At 55.8% G+C, this 15,834-nt stretch overlaps 1 protein-coding gene across 10 annotated transcripts in view; it reads left to right on the top strand.

The window, feature by feature from the left end:
- Positions 1 to 15,834, top strand: part of CASTOR2 (cytosolic arginine sensor for mTORC1 subunit 2) — an 81,587-nt gene that overhangs the window by 37,291 nt on the left and 28,462 nt on the right. For all 10 annotated transcript variants that reach the window (XM_022588130.3, XM_089895810.1, XM_089895808.1 and 7 more), the window contains exons 3-8: positions 8,505 to 8,698; positions 9,384 to 9,516; positions 10,036 to 10,159; positions 10,881 to 10,991; positions 11,437 to 11,519; positions 15,702 to 15,796. In XM_022588130.3, the coding sequence (XP_022443838.1) occupies positions 8,505 to 8,698; positions 9,384 to 9,516; positions 10,036 to 10,159; positions 10,881 to 10,991; positions 11,437 to 11,519; positions 15,702 to 15,796 (740 nt within the window). The remainder of the gene's footprint in view (positions 1 to 8,504; positions 8,699 to 9,383; positions 9,517 to 10,035; positions 10,160 to 10,880; positions 10,992 to 11,436; positions 11,520 to 15,701; positions 15,797 to 15,834) is intronic.

The raw sequence follows: 15,834 nt of genomic DNA, 5'->3' as shown, positions 1-15,834 counted from the left end.
CCTGGTTCCTTGCCCAGGCCCCTACGGTTGGAGCTGAAGTTATTTTCATTGTCCTCCAATGAGAAATTTATAAACTCTGTCAGTGCATAACATGTATTCTTATGCAGGTTGATTCCCAGAACAGAGTCTGAGAAATGGCATTGTGGAGTCAGGAGTTGACTATTTTGTGGTTCCCGATGCGTATTGACCCTCTTTACTTTTACTGGTGAGAAAGTGAAGCCCCAGGAAGCGGCTTCCCAGCTACCCCCTGTTGTCCTCGCACGCACGTGGTCTAGGGCACCGAGTCAGTATCGGGGACTGGGCTCGGCGCCCCACATCCTACGGGCCCCCCATGCCTCCAAGGGGGGACGGCTGTGTGGCCAGAGCAGGAATGGGGCAGACCCCACTGGAGGCCCTGCCCCTTCGCCAAGGACACCTGTGTCGTCAGTCACTCATTCATTCATTCATTCATCAGAATTTTCTTTTTTTTTAATATTTATTTATTCAGTTGCGCCAGGTCTTAGTTGCAGCAGTGGGGCTCCTCAGTTGTGGCTTGAGGGCTCCTCAGTTGTGGCATGCCAACTGTTAGTTGCCACACGCATGTGGGATCTAGTGCCCTGACCATTGCGAGTGTGGAGTCTTAGCCACTGCGCCACCAGGGCAGTCCCCCATCAGACATTTCCTGAGCACAGGAACCACAGACCGGAATTTTGCCTTAGCCACAACTCACATGAAGAATGTCTGCTCAGGCAACCCAAGCACGTGTTTATTTTCTCATGGGCATTCAGGCCTTTACACAGAACTGCTGAAAATCAGGGCACCTCGGATGTAGAAGGCACACCCCCAGAGTGTCTGTTCTCTGGGAAGGGATATTCTATCTAATCCACCTCCCCAGACCGGTATCTCTGACTAACTGTCTACCTCTGAAGGCAGCAGGTAAGAAAACTCCTTGAGCAGGGAGAGCGGGAGGCTGCGGGACCTGGGGAGCCAGTTTTGCTGGTCCTGGAAGGCTGTGTTTGCAGGAATTGTCAGTAACCAGGGAGCCGTCCTTTGGCTGAGCTGAGTGTCGGGTTATTCTGAGCCAGTCCCGGGGTGGGGGGTGGGGCAGTATTTACTGAGCACCTGCTGCGTGCCGGCATCTTGCTGAGCCCTGGAGGCGTAGCCGGAATGAGAGACCCCACCTCCGACCCTATGAACCTCAGGACCTGCCAGCTAATTACACCATTAATTGTGGAGCTGCCATTGCGGTGGGTGCTGTGCAAGGAGGGTGTGGATGCTGCGAGAGCGAGTCACAGAGGACGCCCCGCCGTGCAGGAGACCCCACAGGAGAGGCCCTCGAAATAGGAAGCAAGACCAGAGCTGAGTCTTGGACCTCCACGCCCACCCCTCCGCCATTCAACATAGATTAACGCATTTTACCAGCCCTGCCGGTGCTTCTGTCTGCAGACACTGTGCTAAACACTGGAAACGACTCTAACAGTCCTCACTTTATAGATGAAGAAGCTGAAGCACAGACACGTGATGTGCAGCCTGCCCAAGGCCTCGCCACTGGTGTCATTCATGCATGTTTCCACGGGCCAGGCCCCGGACAGGGTAAGGCAGGGCAGACCAGGAGACATAGGGACTGAGCCTCAGCTCCTGAGGGACTTACAGACCCTGAGGTTCCCTGGAACCATAAACAATGGAGGCGAAGTCTCGACCTGCCTCTCCCTGAACCTGAGTGGCTGGAACGGAGCCGGTGACAGAGGGGTCATCGGCTTACTCTTTAGTACGGGGTAGGTAGGACGTGGGGAAGCAGGTTTAAATTATTAGCCCAGGAGGGGCCCAGCCTCTCTGTGACTTCTGAGCCAGGGTCTCACTTCCAGGCCGTGACTCCTGGTCAGCACGTCAGGCTGCTTGGATATCCATCGTTACCAGAGAAAAAACTGTGTACATAGATTTAAGTAGTAAGTACCTCTCGCGCTTACACTATGGAGCCACAGGGGAAAACCATACAAAGTAAGACTCCCGTTCCCCCTCCGCCACTCTTAACGGTTAACTGGAGCCCAGCAGAGACATATCACCTCCTGGGATCATTCCAGTGGCCTGAAGGGTAAAGAGTGGAGACCCATTTTACAGGTGAGGAAGCCGCCATTTACGTGCCCAGAGTCGCTGTGAGTGACAGAGGGCCATTTGAAGCCGGAGGTGCTTTCAGGATGGTTCCAGCCGAAATGAGGAGAAAGTGCTGCTGACAAGTGGTGGTTCCCAGCAGACCAAGGTCACAGGAGCACCTGAGAAAAAGGGGGCAGGCCCAGGGCAGTCTGCTCTCAGAGAGCAGGATTTGGGGTGGGGTGGAGGCTGCAGTGAGAGGTAGCGATGCTGAGTTCTACCCTCTCACCTCGTTTCTAGGGGGGTTCTCTCAGGAGACTCCTCTTCAGAAAGGGAGTCTTGTGGCTGCCCCGGTGGGACCAGGGAGGGATGCTGGCTGTGTCACACTGTATGAAGGATGGTGCCGCGTCTCCCAGCTCTGCACATGTTGCTTCTCACCCAAGGGCTTCCCTTGGCCACTGTTAACATCAGCCAGGGTACATTGGTTATTGTTTGCCAACAGTTATCTCCATTGTGAAGCTTTTATGGTTAGAAACCAGCAGCTGTCTGCGATTCACTTGTACGTAAGATGCTGGACCTTTCCTGGGAGGGAGGGGCGATTGTCAGTGACATAAACCAGACAGCTCCTTGTTCGTTGTGGACTTTTAGAGGTTCTTGGCTGAAATGGATGCTGTGTGTCTGTGTGGCCAACAGAAGGGAGGTGCGTGTGTGTATTTTGAGCTCTTACATATTTAATGAGCACTTACTTTGTGCAATGCTAGGTGTTCTCAGGGACCCAAAATAATAGGAGCAGCAGCGCCTGCCCTGACCTCTGGGTAGTGAGCAGAATCCCAGGTTTGCGGTTAGAGGGGCCCAGTGCACATTGGGGGGCCCCCCACCCGTCACAGTCCCCTTGTGTGTGTCAGTGTGATCTGTAGCACACTTGGGGCCTGGTGCCGTGATTGGTCGAAAGATAGAGGGAGGAGGATGTCGAGAGGTAACTCCTGGCCTCACCCAGGGCTGAGGGGAAGACCCAGGTTCTATCCAGCCTCTGCTACCTTCTGGGCAAGTTGCTCACTGACCTGGGGCCTCCGTGGCCTCGTCCCTAACACAGGATCACCTCCTTCCCTCCCTCCCAGTTCTGTAAGGTGTGTGTGTGGCCGTATGACATGCATCAGGGAGTCACGTGCCACCTCCACTTTGCGTGTCCACCAGGGCAAACAGTGCAGTGCCCATCAGCACTCCCTGCATCTCCCACCTAGCTCTGAGCTCCTAATTTACTAATTCAGTAATACCCCCAGCAGGGGTCCCCTCTGCACGAGGTCCAGGTCAGTGAAGGAGCTCGGATCCCAGTCGGGGCGAGTTCTTCACTGTGCCCTGAAGCCGACCCCTCCCTCCCGGTGAGCACTGATGGGGGATGATGCACACCTGCCTTTGGAGCATCTCCCGCATTGTGTAAAATAAGAGACTGGCAGCTCAGCCTGGAGCTGAGATTACATCTCCCAGGATGGGAGGAGGGGTGGACCTTGAGGTTGGGGTGCCTGCTACAGGGAGGGCTGCTTCCCTGGAGAGTCCCCCGCATCATTCCCATGACACCCCAGCTCCCGCCCGCCCACCCGCTTCCCTCGACCTCTCCGGGGCTGCCTCATGGCAAAGTCCTTCCCACGAGGTCTCCACATTCTGTACCCCCAGGTGTGGATATTTCGCCGTGTTGACCTGTAGTGTATATGCTTCTTATCTTTTCATTCCACTCAGTATAATTTCCCAGTATCAGATAGCCTTCAGACGTGTGTTTTCCCCATACTCTTTATATTTTGACAGTTTTCAGACTTGCACAACTGTTGAGAGCCTACAGTTAACACCCCTGTTCCCTCCACCTGAAACTAGACTTGCCGGCTGGTCACCTTTGAGGACAACTGTTTTCACTTCTTGTCCATAAACAGTGCACACATACATTTATTATTTAATGGACCACTTGAAACTAAGACCTCAGGACAGCTCACCCTGAATACCTGAGCCTGTATCAGCTGAGAATAAAAGCCCTCTCCTACTTACCACACCTACAGAATGAGACATTAATTGCAGAATTAATACCTACCATAAATTTTATATTCTGATTTCCTTCGATTGGAAAATGTGTTTCATAGCTGGAAAACCTGTTTTTTAAACAGATGCATAGTATTCTGTCACAGATGAACTGTGGTTCATCTACCCGGCTCTGGCGTTGACTTTTTTGGTAGCTCCCAGGTCTTTGCCTTAAATCCTTTTGGGTTGAACGTTCGTACCCATAACTCTTTCTTTGTCCCTTGTGTAACTATTCCTTTACAGTGAAACTGTACATGTTTGAACTCTTGATACATTTTTCCCCAACTTCTATCCAGAAACCAACAAAACTCCCAGCAGCAGCATTATAACAGAAAGGCTTTGGCACTTGGCAAGCCCTCGGACGCCAGGCACTTAGCTACGCGCTTGATGGGGATTATCCCATTAAATCCTCCAAGCATCTTCTGGAGCCTGTCCTGATTTCATCAGCCCAACATTTGAAAACTAAGAAACCAAGAGGTGGTGATTTCGTTCAGAGTCACACAGCCAGGACGCAACCCGCCCACCTGACCCCAGGACTCCTGGTCCTGCTGCAGGCAGGGTGGGAGAAGCCTGGCAAACTCCGTGCAGAGGACATGACCACTTAGCACAGGGAACCGCAGGTCCTACAGCCGGAAACGGGGGACTCCTGGGGAGGTGGGGTGGGCTCCCAGCAACAGAGCTGCCGACTTGCTTTCTGGGAGGTGGCAAGTGTCCTCAGCGACCCGCCAGGGAGCGTCCTCAGCTCTGATAGGCTATCTTTAGGGTCTTGGATGATGGGCAGTGACAGTGTTAATAATCCCTTTCGGTCTTGGGATGTGTCTACCTTTCCTCTAGGGAAGAGCAAGCTGGCTCCCTCCTGGCAGCTCCTGGCGGCCCAGCCCCCAGCCCCGCAGCAGCACCTCGGGCACCCTGAGGCTTGGCCTGGGTGATGATGGGACCAGGCAGGCCTTCCCTTGCCCCCGAGTGCCAGGGCAGCATTTGGGGTCCCTGGGGCCAGAAGCAGCGAGCACTGTGGTCTCCAGCTGCTTTGCAGCTCTGGCAAAGCTCACCCTTCTGGAAGCTTCAGAGAGGTGACCACTGACCCGGGGCTGACCTCCCTCTCAGTCCAGGCCTGCTGCTTGAAGCACCTCAGTGGGTTCCATCCAGGACTGAGAGCCAGGACCCACCCCCGCTCACTGGCTGCCCAAACTCTGAGTAGCATTTGGATTGAGCTGAAATCCTCTGGGCAGTGGCAGCCTGCAGGCTGCCCACCATCCCCCACCCACCCACTTCTGCCCCCATTTCCGGTCGGCCTCAGGCCTGGGCTTCTCCGTGGGACCTGTCCAAACCCGCTGAGAGACTCCTCGGAGCAGAGCCTTGGTTACCCTAGCACCCCCTAAAAATGCACATACCCCAGCGCTTTGCGGACTTGGAGGGAATGGCCTTCGCCACTGTATCAGCAGCAGCTTCCCAGCAGCCTCCGCTGAGAGGACGGAGCCAGGGTTAGAGTTTGTCGCTGTCTGAGCCCAAAGCCTGTGTTCTTTGCCACCACCCTCACGTGCTCACCGAGGACCCCACTGCTAAAGATCAGGCCCCACTGGATTGTGGAGCTCAGGCGGGGGACAGAGGGCAGGCCTGAGGCTGGGGCAGCAGAGGCTCCACCTGCCAGGTGAAGGCCTTCAGGGCCAGTGGAACCACGGTGTCAGAATTGGGACATTGGAACCTCAGCTGCCCGGACCCCCCCTCCAACTTTACAGCCCTGAAGCTAATCCCTGCAAGAGGGGTTTTCGCGACACCCCACCATGGGCTGGTGGCGGGGCGGGTCTGGACAGACGTGCCACGGTGCCAGAATGAGGTGCCCTCCCCATTTACTGCACTGTGACCTTGAGCCAGTCAGCTTCCCTCTCTGGGCCTCAGTTTCCTATTCTGTGAAATGGGGCAGGGACCGACTTCTGAGCCAGGTCTATAAGCAAATGGACAGCGTTCTGCACTGCTGGACTAAGAATTCAGAGAAGTTGGCAGTGTCTGGGGATGACACTGGCTCCCCCGGGGCCCTCTGCCTGATCCTGGGAAGCCGGGTATAGGAGCGTGGGATGATGTCGAAGGCCACCCTCCACCTGGGGTCTGGCAGTGTGACCAAGCCCTGACCACAGAGACTGAGCTGGGGTGGGGGCGCACCGGGGGAGCAGAGAAGGTCGATGGGTGGGAACAGGGGCCTGGGCAGAGCAGAGGGGCAGGGACAGCTGCCACGTCCCTCCTCATCCATTCTTTTGCAGCCCCCGTGTGCCAGGCGCTGAGAATAGCAGAAAACAAAGCCAATGGAGACAACCGCCCCAGGGCGCTGGCATGCTAGTGAGGCCAATTGTAGACTTGAACTAGCCGCTCACCCCACGCGGCCATGGGAATTTAAAGGAACCAAAATTAAATACAACTTAAAATGGTATTTCTTCTGTAGCACTGACCACATTTCACGTGCTCCGTTGCCTCATGGGGTAAGTGGCTTTGGACGGCGTAGGTATAGACCATATCTATCATCCCAGAAAGCCCTCTGGGGCAAGGCTGGTTCCCAGCGGCACGAGGACTTTGGCTTTTACTCCAGAGAACGTGGAAAGCCACTGGGCAGTTCTGAGTTGTGAGGAGCTTGGAACAGGCAGGCAGAGGCAGGTTCACAAAAGCCGACATGGTCCTGATGTGTTAGCATGCGGTGATGGAAAGGACCCCTCCAGAATTTTCCTAAGACGGCTTTTGGGGTTCTGCCCTACTGAAAAGTGAAATTAAAATTTTTTATTAAGTATTTTATTTATTAGTATATTAAAATGGTGCTTCAGATGACAGACCATCAAGGCACCCTGGCCCTCGGTGGCTCCTGGGGCTGTCTTTGCTTAAGATGGCAGGGTTGGGGGCTCACAACACTGCCCCCAGGAAATCCCCTCCATGGCCAGTTCCAGACCCCTTGGAATTTCAGAATTGAACTGGGACACTCAGTTCTGGGGAGAGTGTTTCCTCTGGCGGTCCTGGGGCTGAGACGTCTCTTTTCTGAGACCCCAGATGACAAGTGGAGAGACTAGATGTGGAAGCCTGAGATCAGGCTTTCCTCCTGCCTCCCCCACTCCCAAACCCCTTCCCTTCTCTGGGAAGCAGCCTACCTCTCCAGCCAGCCTGGCGGAGGACTGGCCCCTCTCAGCCAGCAGGGCCAATAGGCTCCGTAGGCTGTGGTTGCCATGACGACCTTAGCTGGGCAGGTAGGAGCCTGGTTGAGGCTTCCGGAGCCATCTTGCTGAGGCCAGCACAGCCCAACCCAGCTTCCCTCGGGCAGCATCATGATCATCACAGCCCCCTTAACTCACCAGTGTCCGGGCCCCTCTTCTTAGCGACCCCCTTGCTGGGGACCTGGCCCTTCTTCCCATGTGGTGCCCAGCATAGAGCATAAGGGTCTGTTTGTAAGTCAGATCTGGGTTTGAATCCTGGCTCTGTTATTCCCTGTCTAAGTGATCTTGGGTAAGTAAGTCACCAGCCCCTCAGAGCTCTGGTTTGTCACATGTATGGGGTGAAATGACAGTCCTGGTACGGGGTGGGTTCGAGCAGGCGACTGTGATGCATGGAGAGTTCCACGTGCAACCCGTGCTCCGTTCTGTGGCTGCCTGTCCATGCAGCCGTGCACATGTGTGTACCATGTCCCGTGCACAGCCTCCCCTGGGTACTCTTTCTGCAGGACGGGGTGGAAGGATGGTCTTTGTGAGCTAGTCAAGGAGACTGGGCGATCACTGCCACTCTGAACCTCCCCGACCCTGCCCCTGCCGGTGCCCCCGCCCCCAGGATCCCCAGGCTCTCAGGAGGGACTTGGGCGACAGTCACTGCCCACTGGAAGGTGGCAACCTCAGGAGGCCTTCTGGAGCTGAATGTGCTTCCAGAGGAGCCTGAAGTACAGGTCTAATTGAAGCAGGGAGAAAAATCCCAGGCCCCCCACCCTGTCTTCTCCTGGCCTCCCCTCTACCCCCCAGCCCCTGGGAGGTTCCTGGGAGCCCAGTTTGAAAACCATGGGACCCGGTCCACCGGTATAAGGTGGTGATGGCAGCACCTGGTACCCAGAAAGGTAGTGAAAACCAGAAATAACAAAATTGTTACTGCTGAGTACTCACCACTTCACAGCTGGGGAAACTGAGGCCCAGCACAGATAAACCCCTTGTTCCCATGGTCCCTGCCCTGCTGAGCTGCTGGGCACATCCAGAGTCCTCTGAGAGCCTTCCCTGCTCGGTCCTCCCCGGATGGGACCTTTAAGGACGATCTCGGCCTCCTTTGACAGATGAGGGCGCTGAGGCCCAGAGGGCGGGCTGGCCGAGGTCACACAGCTGGGGCCCATCAGTCATAAGCCAGCCTTCTGTGTCCCCCTCCAGAGCTGCCCTCCTCGGAACACCTGAGTGTGGCCGACGCCACCTGGCTGGCCCTCAACGTGGTGTCGGGTGGTGGCAGCTTCTCCAGCTCCCAGCCCATCGGTGTGACCAAGATCGCCAAGTCGGTCATCGCCCCACTGGCCGATCAGAACATCTCTGTGTTCATGCTGTCCACCTACCAGACGGACTTCATCCTGGTGAGCAAGCTGCAGCCCACGCCCAGGCAACGTGGGCGCCCCCTCGGATGTGGTCTACAAAGTTTGTGCCTCTCCCCCCCGGTTTCGTGATCAGCTCAGAGAGAGGTCAAGCGTACCTTAGGGTCATCAGTCCAGTGTCAGCATGGCCCTGGCTGGTCTAGTCCCACCCACTGCCTGCCCTTTGTGTGGACCATGCTGGGTTTAAGCTGGAGGCCAGGAAGTGAGGGCTGGGGGTGTGTGTGGGTGGGATGCCCTCCTCGCTGGATGTCTGGCTCCCCCGATCCCATACCCCTCCCCTGGGGTGGCAAGTGTGTCTGGCCATGGAGCCAGCGGCATTTCCTGGCTACCGTGTTATTCATGCTCTTCTCCCATAGGGCGTGGCCACCCTGGAGAGTCCTTCCAGGCCAGGGACAGGTGTGGCCACCACACACAAGAGGGAGTGGGGGAGTGGACCTGCACCTCCTAGCCCTCGGCACGGTGTCTTCTCCCCTCTGCATCCTCCCTGCTGCCCCTGGGGAGTCATGTGCCCCTGGTCCCAGGCTCCCGTCCCCAACCAGGACAGCGGGAGGCAAGGACAGGGGAAGCTCGTTCTGGGGACAGAATCTCAGAGCGAAGGGGCTGGTGACCCCAGGCCCACTCCACCCAGGGACCATGCTGCACTCATTCTTTGACCCCCCGTCCCCAGGTGCGTGAGCGGGACCTGCCCTTCGTTACCCACACCTTGTCATCAGAGTTCACCATCCTGCGGGTCGTCAATGGCGAGACAGTGGCAGCCGAGAACCTCGGCATCACCAACGGCTTCGTGAAGCCCAAGATGGGTGAGTTGGGGGAGGGGGAGGGTTGTGCAGAGAGACCTCAAGAAATTACCGGGTCCTGCCCCAGGGCAGCCCCATTCTCAGAGCATCAGTTGAGGGCCAGGCATAACACGGTACAACAGTCCTGATCAGACTCTGTTCCCAAGGTCTAGCCAGGGCAGTGGATGTGGATGCAGCCAGCAATGGCCAGAGACCACTTCTGACCCAGTCCAGGCTATCAGGCCAGGCCTCCCGGAGGCAGTGACTCTCAAGCTGAAGCTTGGAGCACAAGTAGGAGCTAAGCCCAGTGGTGACGGTTGGGAAGGGCGTTCCAGGCAGGCGGCGTGGCATGTGCAAAGGCCTGGGGGCCTGGGGGTGGGGCTGGAGTCTGGAGAAGCAACAGGGGCCAGGTCTTGCAGGGCCTGCAGCCGGCCTCCCCAGAGCAGCTGCCGGCTGACCCCACCCCTCTTCCTGGGCCCTCTCCTGCCCCACGATGCTCCTCTCCTCCCGGCCTCAGCGCCCCTTGTCTTTGTGCTCTCACAGTCCAGAGGCCCGTCATCCACCCACTGTCCAGCCCGAGCAACAGGTTCTGTGTCACCAGCCTGGACCCGGACACACTGCCCGCTGTTGCCACACTCCTCATGGATGTCATGTTCTACTCCAACGGGTAGGGCCTCCTCGGGTGTGAGGGGCTGCTGGGTGGCCAAGGGGAGACACGGCTCTGTCTAGTAGCCCCAGTCTGAGGTGGGAGGCACAGACCTGCCCTGGGAGCTCGTTTGAGAAGCGAGACATGGCTGTACCCCAGATCCCCATTCTAAGAGGGGAGAATGGCATTCCTTGGGAACCCCAAAACCTGGTGAAGCCCTAGGCCCACATGTGGATATACTAAACACCCCACTGTCACCTGAGCTCCTAGGGCAAGCCCAGTCGTTTGAAGAGCTGGGAACTCAGGTTTTTTCATTCGGTGGACGACAGCTTTGCATTTTTCCTCGGGGCAGATTGTAAGTTTTGGCCAGCACCAAGTGGAGCGGGGCCAGGGGCCAGTGAGCTGACAGTGACCATAGACTGTGCCCTGAGATGTGGGCCATCACAGGGACAGAGAAGCCACCCCCAGGAAAGGGCAAGTGTAGCCTGTACCGAGGGCGGGATGGGTCTCCAGAAGCGTGAAGTGCGGTGCTCATCTCTGTGAACGCCGTGGAAGCATCCACACCTCACAGATGCAGAGACCGATGCAAGCAGTGCCTCAGGGTCCACCAGCAAGGCAGGATCAGAGCCAGGACTTGGCCCGTGCTCTTCCCAACACTGATGGGCGGGGCAGGGGGGCCTGATGGGGCTTGGGGTGCAGCGGGGGCCCCACTCCACCCCTCACCAGCTGCCCCGGCCCCCAGAGTGAAGGACCCCATGGCGGCCGGCGATGACTGTGGCCACATCCGCTTCTTCTCCTTCTCCCTCATCGAGGGCTACATCTCCCTGGTGATGGACGTGCAGACCCAGCAGAGGTGAGCCGGGCCCCGGCATGGAGGCTTGTGATGGGCTTATCACCCACTTGGTCCTAATATGTCCCTACCCCAACCCTTCATTGCAGGTGAGTGGCCCCGGGTCATCCAGCGCCATCCAGTGCTGTTTGTCCCTCACCCCCCCCCCACCCCCGTCTGGAGCTGGTGGGGGGGGGGGTACCCTGCCCAGCCTGAGCAAAGGGGGCAGTTGTTCCAAAGCCCGGTCCCAACCTTGCCTTCCTGCTTCCCCTACCAGCCCCCAGATGAGGAAAGTGCAGAGTGAGTGTGCTGAGGGCTTGGGAGAGTCCTTGGGGCCCCTGAGCTCAGGCCAGACACCCCCTTGCTCTGGCCCTACATCAGTGCCCAAGGACAGGGAACGCTCCAGGGAGGGCTGGCAGAGGGAGCACCGTTACTATCTGGGGATTAACATCACTCGCTCCCTTTCAAGGTTTCCTAGTAATTTGTTGTTCACGAGCGCATCTGGAGAGCTCTGGAAGATGGTGCGGATTGGAGGACAGCCCCTAGGATTTGGTGAGCCCTGGGGGGCTGGGGCCGGCATTGCCGAGTGCCACGCATCTGTACCCCCGGTATAGATGGGGAGACTGAGGTCCCCACAACCCACGCGGTCCCTTGTCCAGTGAGTGACGGGAGGCATTGGCCTCGGAGGACGGAAGAGCAGCTTCAAGCAAAGCACTCTTCTCCGTCCCCTCCCCAATGAAAAATTAAAACCTACCTATTATTAGAATATTGGGAACATGATAAAAATAGAAGAGGAAAAGAAATCTCTCCTTAGTCCCACTGTTGACAGGGAATGACTGTTGTCATTTTTAATGAGGTTTTTTTTTTTTTTAACACAGTTGCCAAACAGCTCACAGTAAAACTCAAGACATCCCAGCCCCTCACCCTTTTCCCTGCGTGTAATCACAGTGACCCGATCCCCCAGGAGAAAATTCACAGGAATCCCCCGAGACTCAGTCTAGCTTCAGTTTCCACAATTGTCCAAGCTGTCTTTGGTAGACAGTTTTTCCCATCAGCATATTCCAAGGGGCCACGGGTCTCCGACCCCTCGGTTAGAAGGGCCACACGGTACCGATTCTCCCGGCACCGAGTGTAGGCTGCTGGCCCCATTGTGATGACTGCAGCGCACTTTGTCTTGATGAGACATGATTTCTCTGGGCTAGACTTGTCAGACCCAAGACCTTGAACCCAGAAGAGGCTCTTGGTAAATCACAGGACGTTTGTTTCGGGGAGCGCCCCTCAGCTGGCCCTGATGGGATCAGTAAATCCTGATTTCCCATAGACAGAGTGCAGAATGTTCCAGATGAAGCTCAGACTGCTCCAGGGGCCGTGGGGTCAGCCCAGGGGGCTCTGCTTCTGGGACGGGACGTGAAGGTGGCAGGGCATTTTGACCTGAGGGCCACAGGTCGGAGAGGGAACCCGGTTCTGCCACCTGCCTGTGGCTTTCTCTGGACAAGGTCGCAGATAGACAGTAACTAGCAGGACTGGACAGCACCCCCTAACTTTGCTCACATCAAGGCCAAAGCCAGAGCCATCCCAGGGGCAGGACAGTGGGCTGCTTTCTGCAGTGCTAGGAAATGTACACTGAAGGCTCCTGGTCCAACCCTGGGCTCCAGCCTGTCTCTCGGGGCCACCTTCTCCACCGACCCCAGCATTTCTCCCACCCACATTTGCTGCCCAGTTTGGGGCCGTGGGGATATGGAGACCCAGTAGCCTAGAGGCAAGTTCGCCGGTGAAGGAGGCTGAAGGAAACCAGGGTGACCTTGGTGCTTAACCTCTGAGCCTCAGTTTCCTAGTCTGTAAAACAAGGATGATGGTAGATCCTGCTTCAGGGTGGCGCGAAGCCCTCCATGACGTGTCAGTTACACCGGGTGCTCAGCAAGCACATGTAAGGACGTGTAAGGCTTGGAGAGGGTTGAGGAAGGGAAGGCTTCCCAGAGGAGGTGGCCCCAGAGGTGACCAGCGGATGTTAACCCGGCTGACGGGGAGGAGAGGGCGGCACCAGCAGAGGTGGGTGTGACGCAGCGGTGCCTCTCCACAGTAGAAACAGTGGAAAAGAGCCTCACCAGGTCCTCACAGGCGAAGGGGCGGGCGTCACTGGAGACTCAGATGAGAAGCAGGAAGTTGTACATATCAGTTTATCTTTTTTTTTTTTTCTTTTTTTACTGAAGTAGAGTTGGTTTACAGTGTGACGTTAATTTCTGCTGTACAGCAAAGTGATTCAGTTATATATACATATATGTGTGTTCTTTTTCATGTTCTTTTCCATTTTAGTTTATCACAGGATATTGACTATAGTTCCCTGTGCTCTACAGTAGGACCTTGTGGTTCATCCATTCTGTATGTAATAGTTTGCATCTGCTAATCCCGAACTCCCAATCCATCCCTCCTCCAGCCCCCTCCCCCTTGGCAACCACAAGTCTGATCTCTATGTCTGAGAGTCTGTTTCTGTTTCGTAGATAGGTTCATTTGTGTCATATTTTAGATTCCACATCTAAGTGATATCATATGGTGTTTGTCTTCCTCTGTCTGACTTACTTCGCTTAGTATGGTAATCTCTAGGTCCATCCATGTCACTGCAAATGGCATTATTTCATCCTTTTTTATGGCTGAGTAATATTCCATTGTGTATATGTACCACATCTTCTTTATCTATTCATCTGTCAGTGGACGTTTAGGTTGTTTCCATGTCTTGGCTGTTGTGAATAGCGCTGCTGTGAACATAGGGGTGCGTGTATCTTTTCGAATTAGAGTTTTGTCTGCGTATATGCCCAGGAGTGGGATTGCTGGATCATATGGCAAATGTATTTTTAGTTTTTTGAGGCACCTCCATACTGTTTTTCATAGTGGCTGCGCCAACCGTGTGGGAGGGTTCTCTTTTCTCCACACCCTCTCCAGCATTTGTTATTTGTAGATTTTTTAGTGATGGCCATTCTGACCCGTGTGAGGTGGTGCCTCATTGGAGTTTTATTTGCCTTTCTCTAATAATTAGTGATGCATATCAGCTTATCTTTTTATCCCCAGCTTTGCTTCAAAGTTTACCAAAATACACTCAGTATAATAATATTACAGAAAAAAGAAAGTCAGGTAGGTTGAAGGGAGAATCGAGGTGGGATAGTAGATGAAACTTGAATCGTCCTACCATCTGCAGTTGCCCTGGGCTGTTTTGAGTGGCCTCACGGGCAGGCGACAGGGGACACAGTGTGTGATCTAGCAGGCAGCAGCTGGATCTACCTTCCCGGGATGTGGAGGGTTTTAGCACCAGGCTAATAGCTATAAATAGCCCTGCAAGAAAAATAACTTGAGAATCTGAAAGATTCTAGACTGGCGAATTCCATATGTTTTAGACCACGGTTTGCAGGAAATGTGTTTTCCATCGCAGCCCAGCACACACATGCACAAACAATTCTACGGTTTCACAAAACTGCACTCGCTCTGGTGCTGAGCTGTTTGCCCTTCCCTTTTCTGTTGTCATTTTATAAAACACTGGCTACCAGCCTTCTAAATTGATGTCCCAAATGGGCCATCACCCACAGTTTGAAAGGCACCATTCTAGACCCTAATCTCCTACCCGCGCCCCCCACCCCCTTTACAGAACTGAAAATGAATGTGTCTGTAGCTAAAGAATCTTAGGACACAACCGGTCTCCACCACATAACAGCACAGACGGTCACCAGAAGTGCAAGCACGAGGCCTGTGCAGCCACCAAAGGGGCCCATGGGTCCAGCCAGGAGCCCCGGGAGACCAAGCAGGAGACAGGAGCTTGAGAGACCTGCAGGGTCACGTCTAGGTCCCAGCGTGGGCTGACAAGCAGGACCAGGGCCGGGGAGTGGAAGGGTGCCGGGGAGGCTGGGGGTGGGGGAAGGGTGAAGCCCAGGTTGATGATGCCCAGGCTCTGGCCCCAGAATCCCATGGGGAGCTGGTGGCCATATCTGGACTCTCCCAGCCAATCGGGACAGCGCTGGGGAAAGGCATCATCGCCAGAATCAGAACAGTAGCTTTGAGGGGTTGTGCTGATGGAGAGAAGAGTGGTCCTCCGATCCTGGAGGTCTTCCTGTAGGAGGAAGCTTTTGCATGGTGCCTTCAAAGCGGGGAGGAGGGTGGAGGAGAGGGGAGAACCATCCCCCAGGCAACCCAAAGACCACCTTATTGGCTGAGGTTTGGAGGAGGCCAGAAGGCCACTGCTTTGGAGATCCAGAAGGAGAAGGAAATGACATTCCTCATGATCAGATGCCTGACACTGCCTTTAGGACAGGCAGGGACCTTTACCCAGTGGGGACTCCGACGAGGAAACGGAGGCTCAGAGAGAGGAAGTGACTTGGCCACGTCATCTGGCTAGAAAAGGGCGACAAAAAAGAGGGCCTGAACCCACGTCCTCTTATTGCCACGCTACCTCCAGCTCTGTTTAGGGAACTCGCAAGATGGCCAGGAAGATGAGTCCAGACTACGAGGCACGGGAAACAGGCAGAGGGTGGTCACAGTTAGACAGAAGTGGCTTCTGTGGAGCCCTGAGGATGGAGAGCTCACTGCTGGCCAAAGAGATCAGAGAAGCCTGCTGGATGGAGGGGCGGGGAGTCTCTGGGAAGCTTGCGGGTACAGGGCGGGCACTGCCAGCAGAGGGAGGGGAGAGGCCAAGGCTGTGCTGGGTCGCCGGGTGGGGAGGACGCTAAACGTGGTCCCCGCCTCTGTCCCCAGATGAGTGCGGCATCGTGGCCCAGATCTCCGAGCCCTTAGCTGCTGCTGACATCCCCGCTTACTACATCAGTACCTTCAAGTTCGACCACGCACTGGTGAGTGTCCGGCACCGGCCCCCGGGCAGGGCAGGCCC

The sequence above is a fragment of the Delphinapterus leucas genome, chromosome 15, assembly GCF_059928025.1.
Source record: "Delphinapterus leucas isolate spDelLeu-1000000601 "Yukka" chromosome 15, BTC_Dleu_Yukka2, whole genome shotgun sequence".
Taxonomy (NCBI): Eukaryota; Metazoa; Chordata; class Mammalia; order Artiodactyla; family Monodontidae; genus Delphinapterus; species Delphinapterus leucas.
Note: the sequence above shows the minus strand (reverse complement) of the source record. Positions and strands in the feature narration are given on the sequence as shown.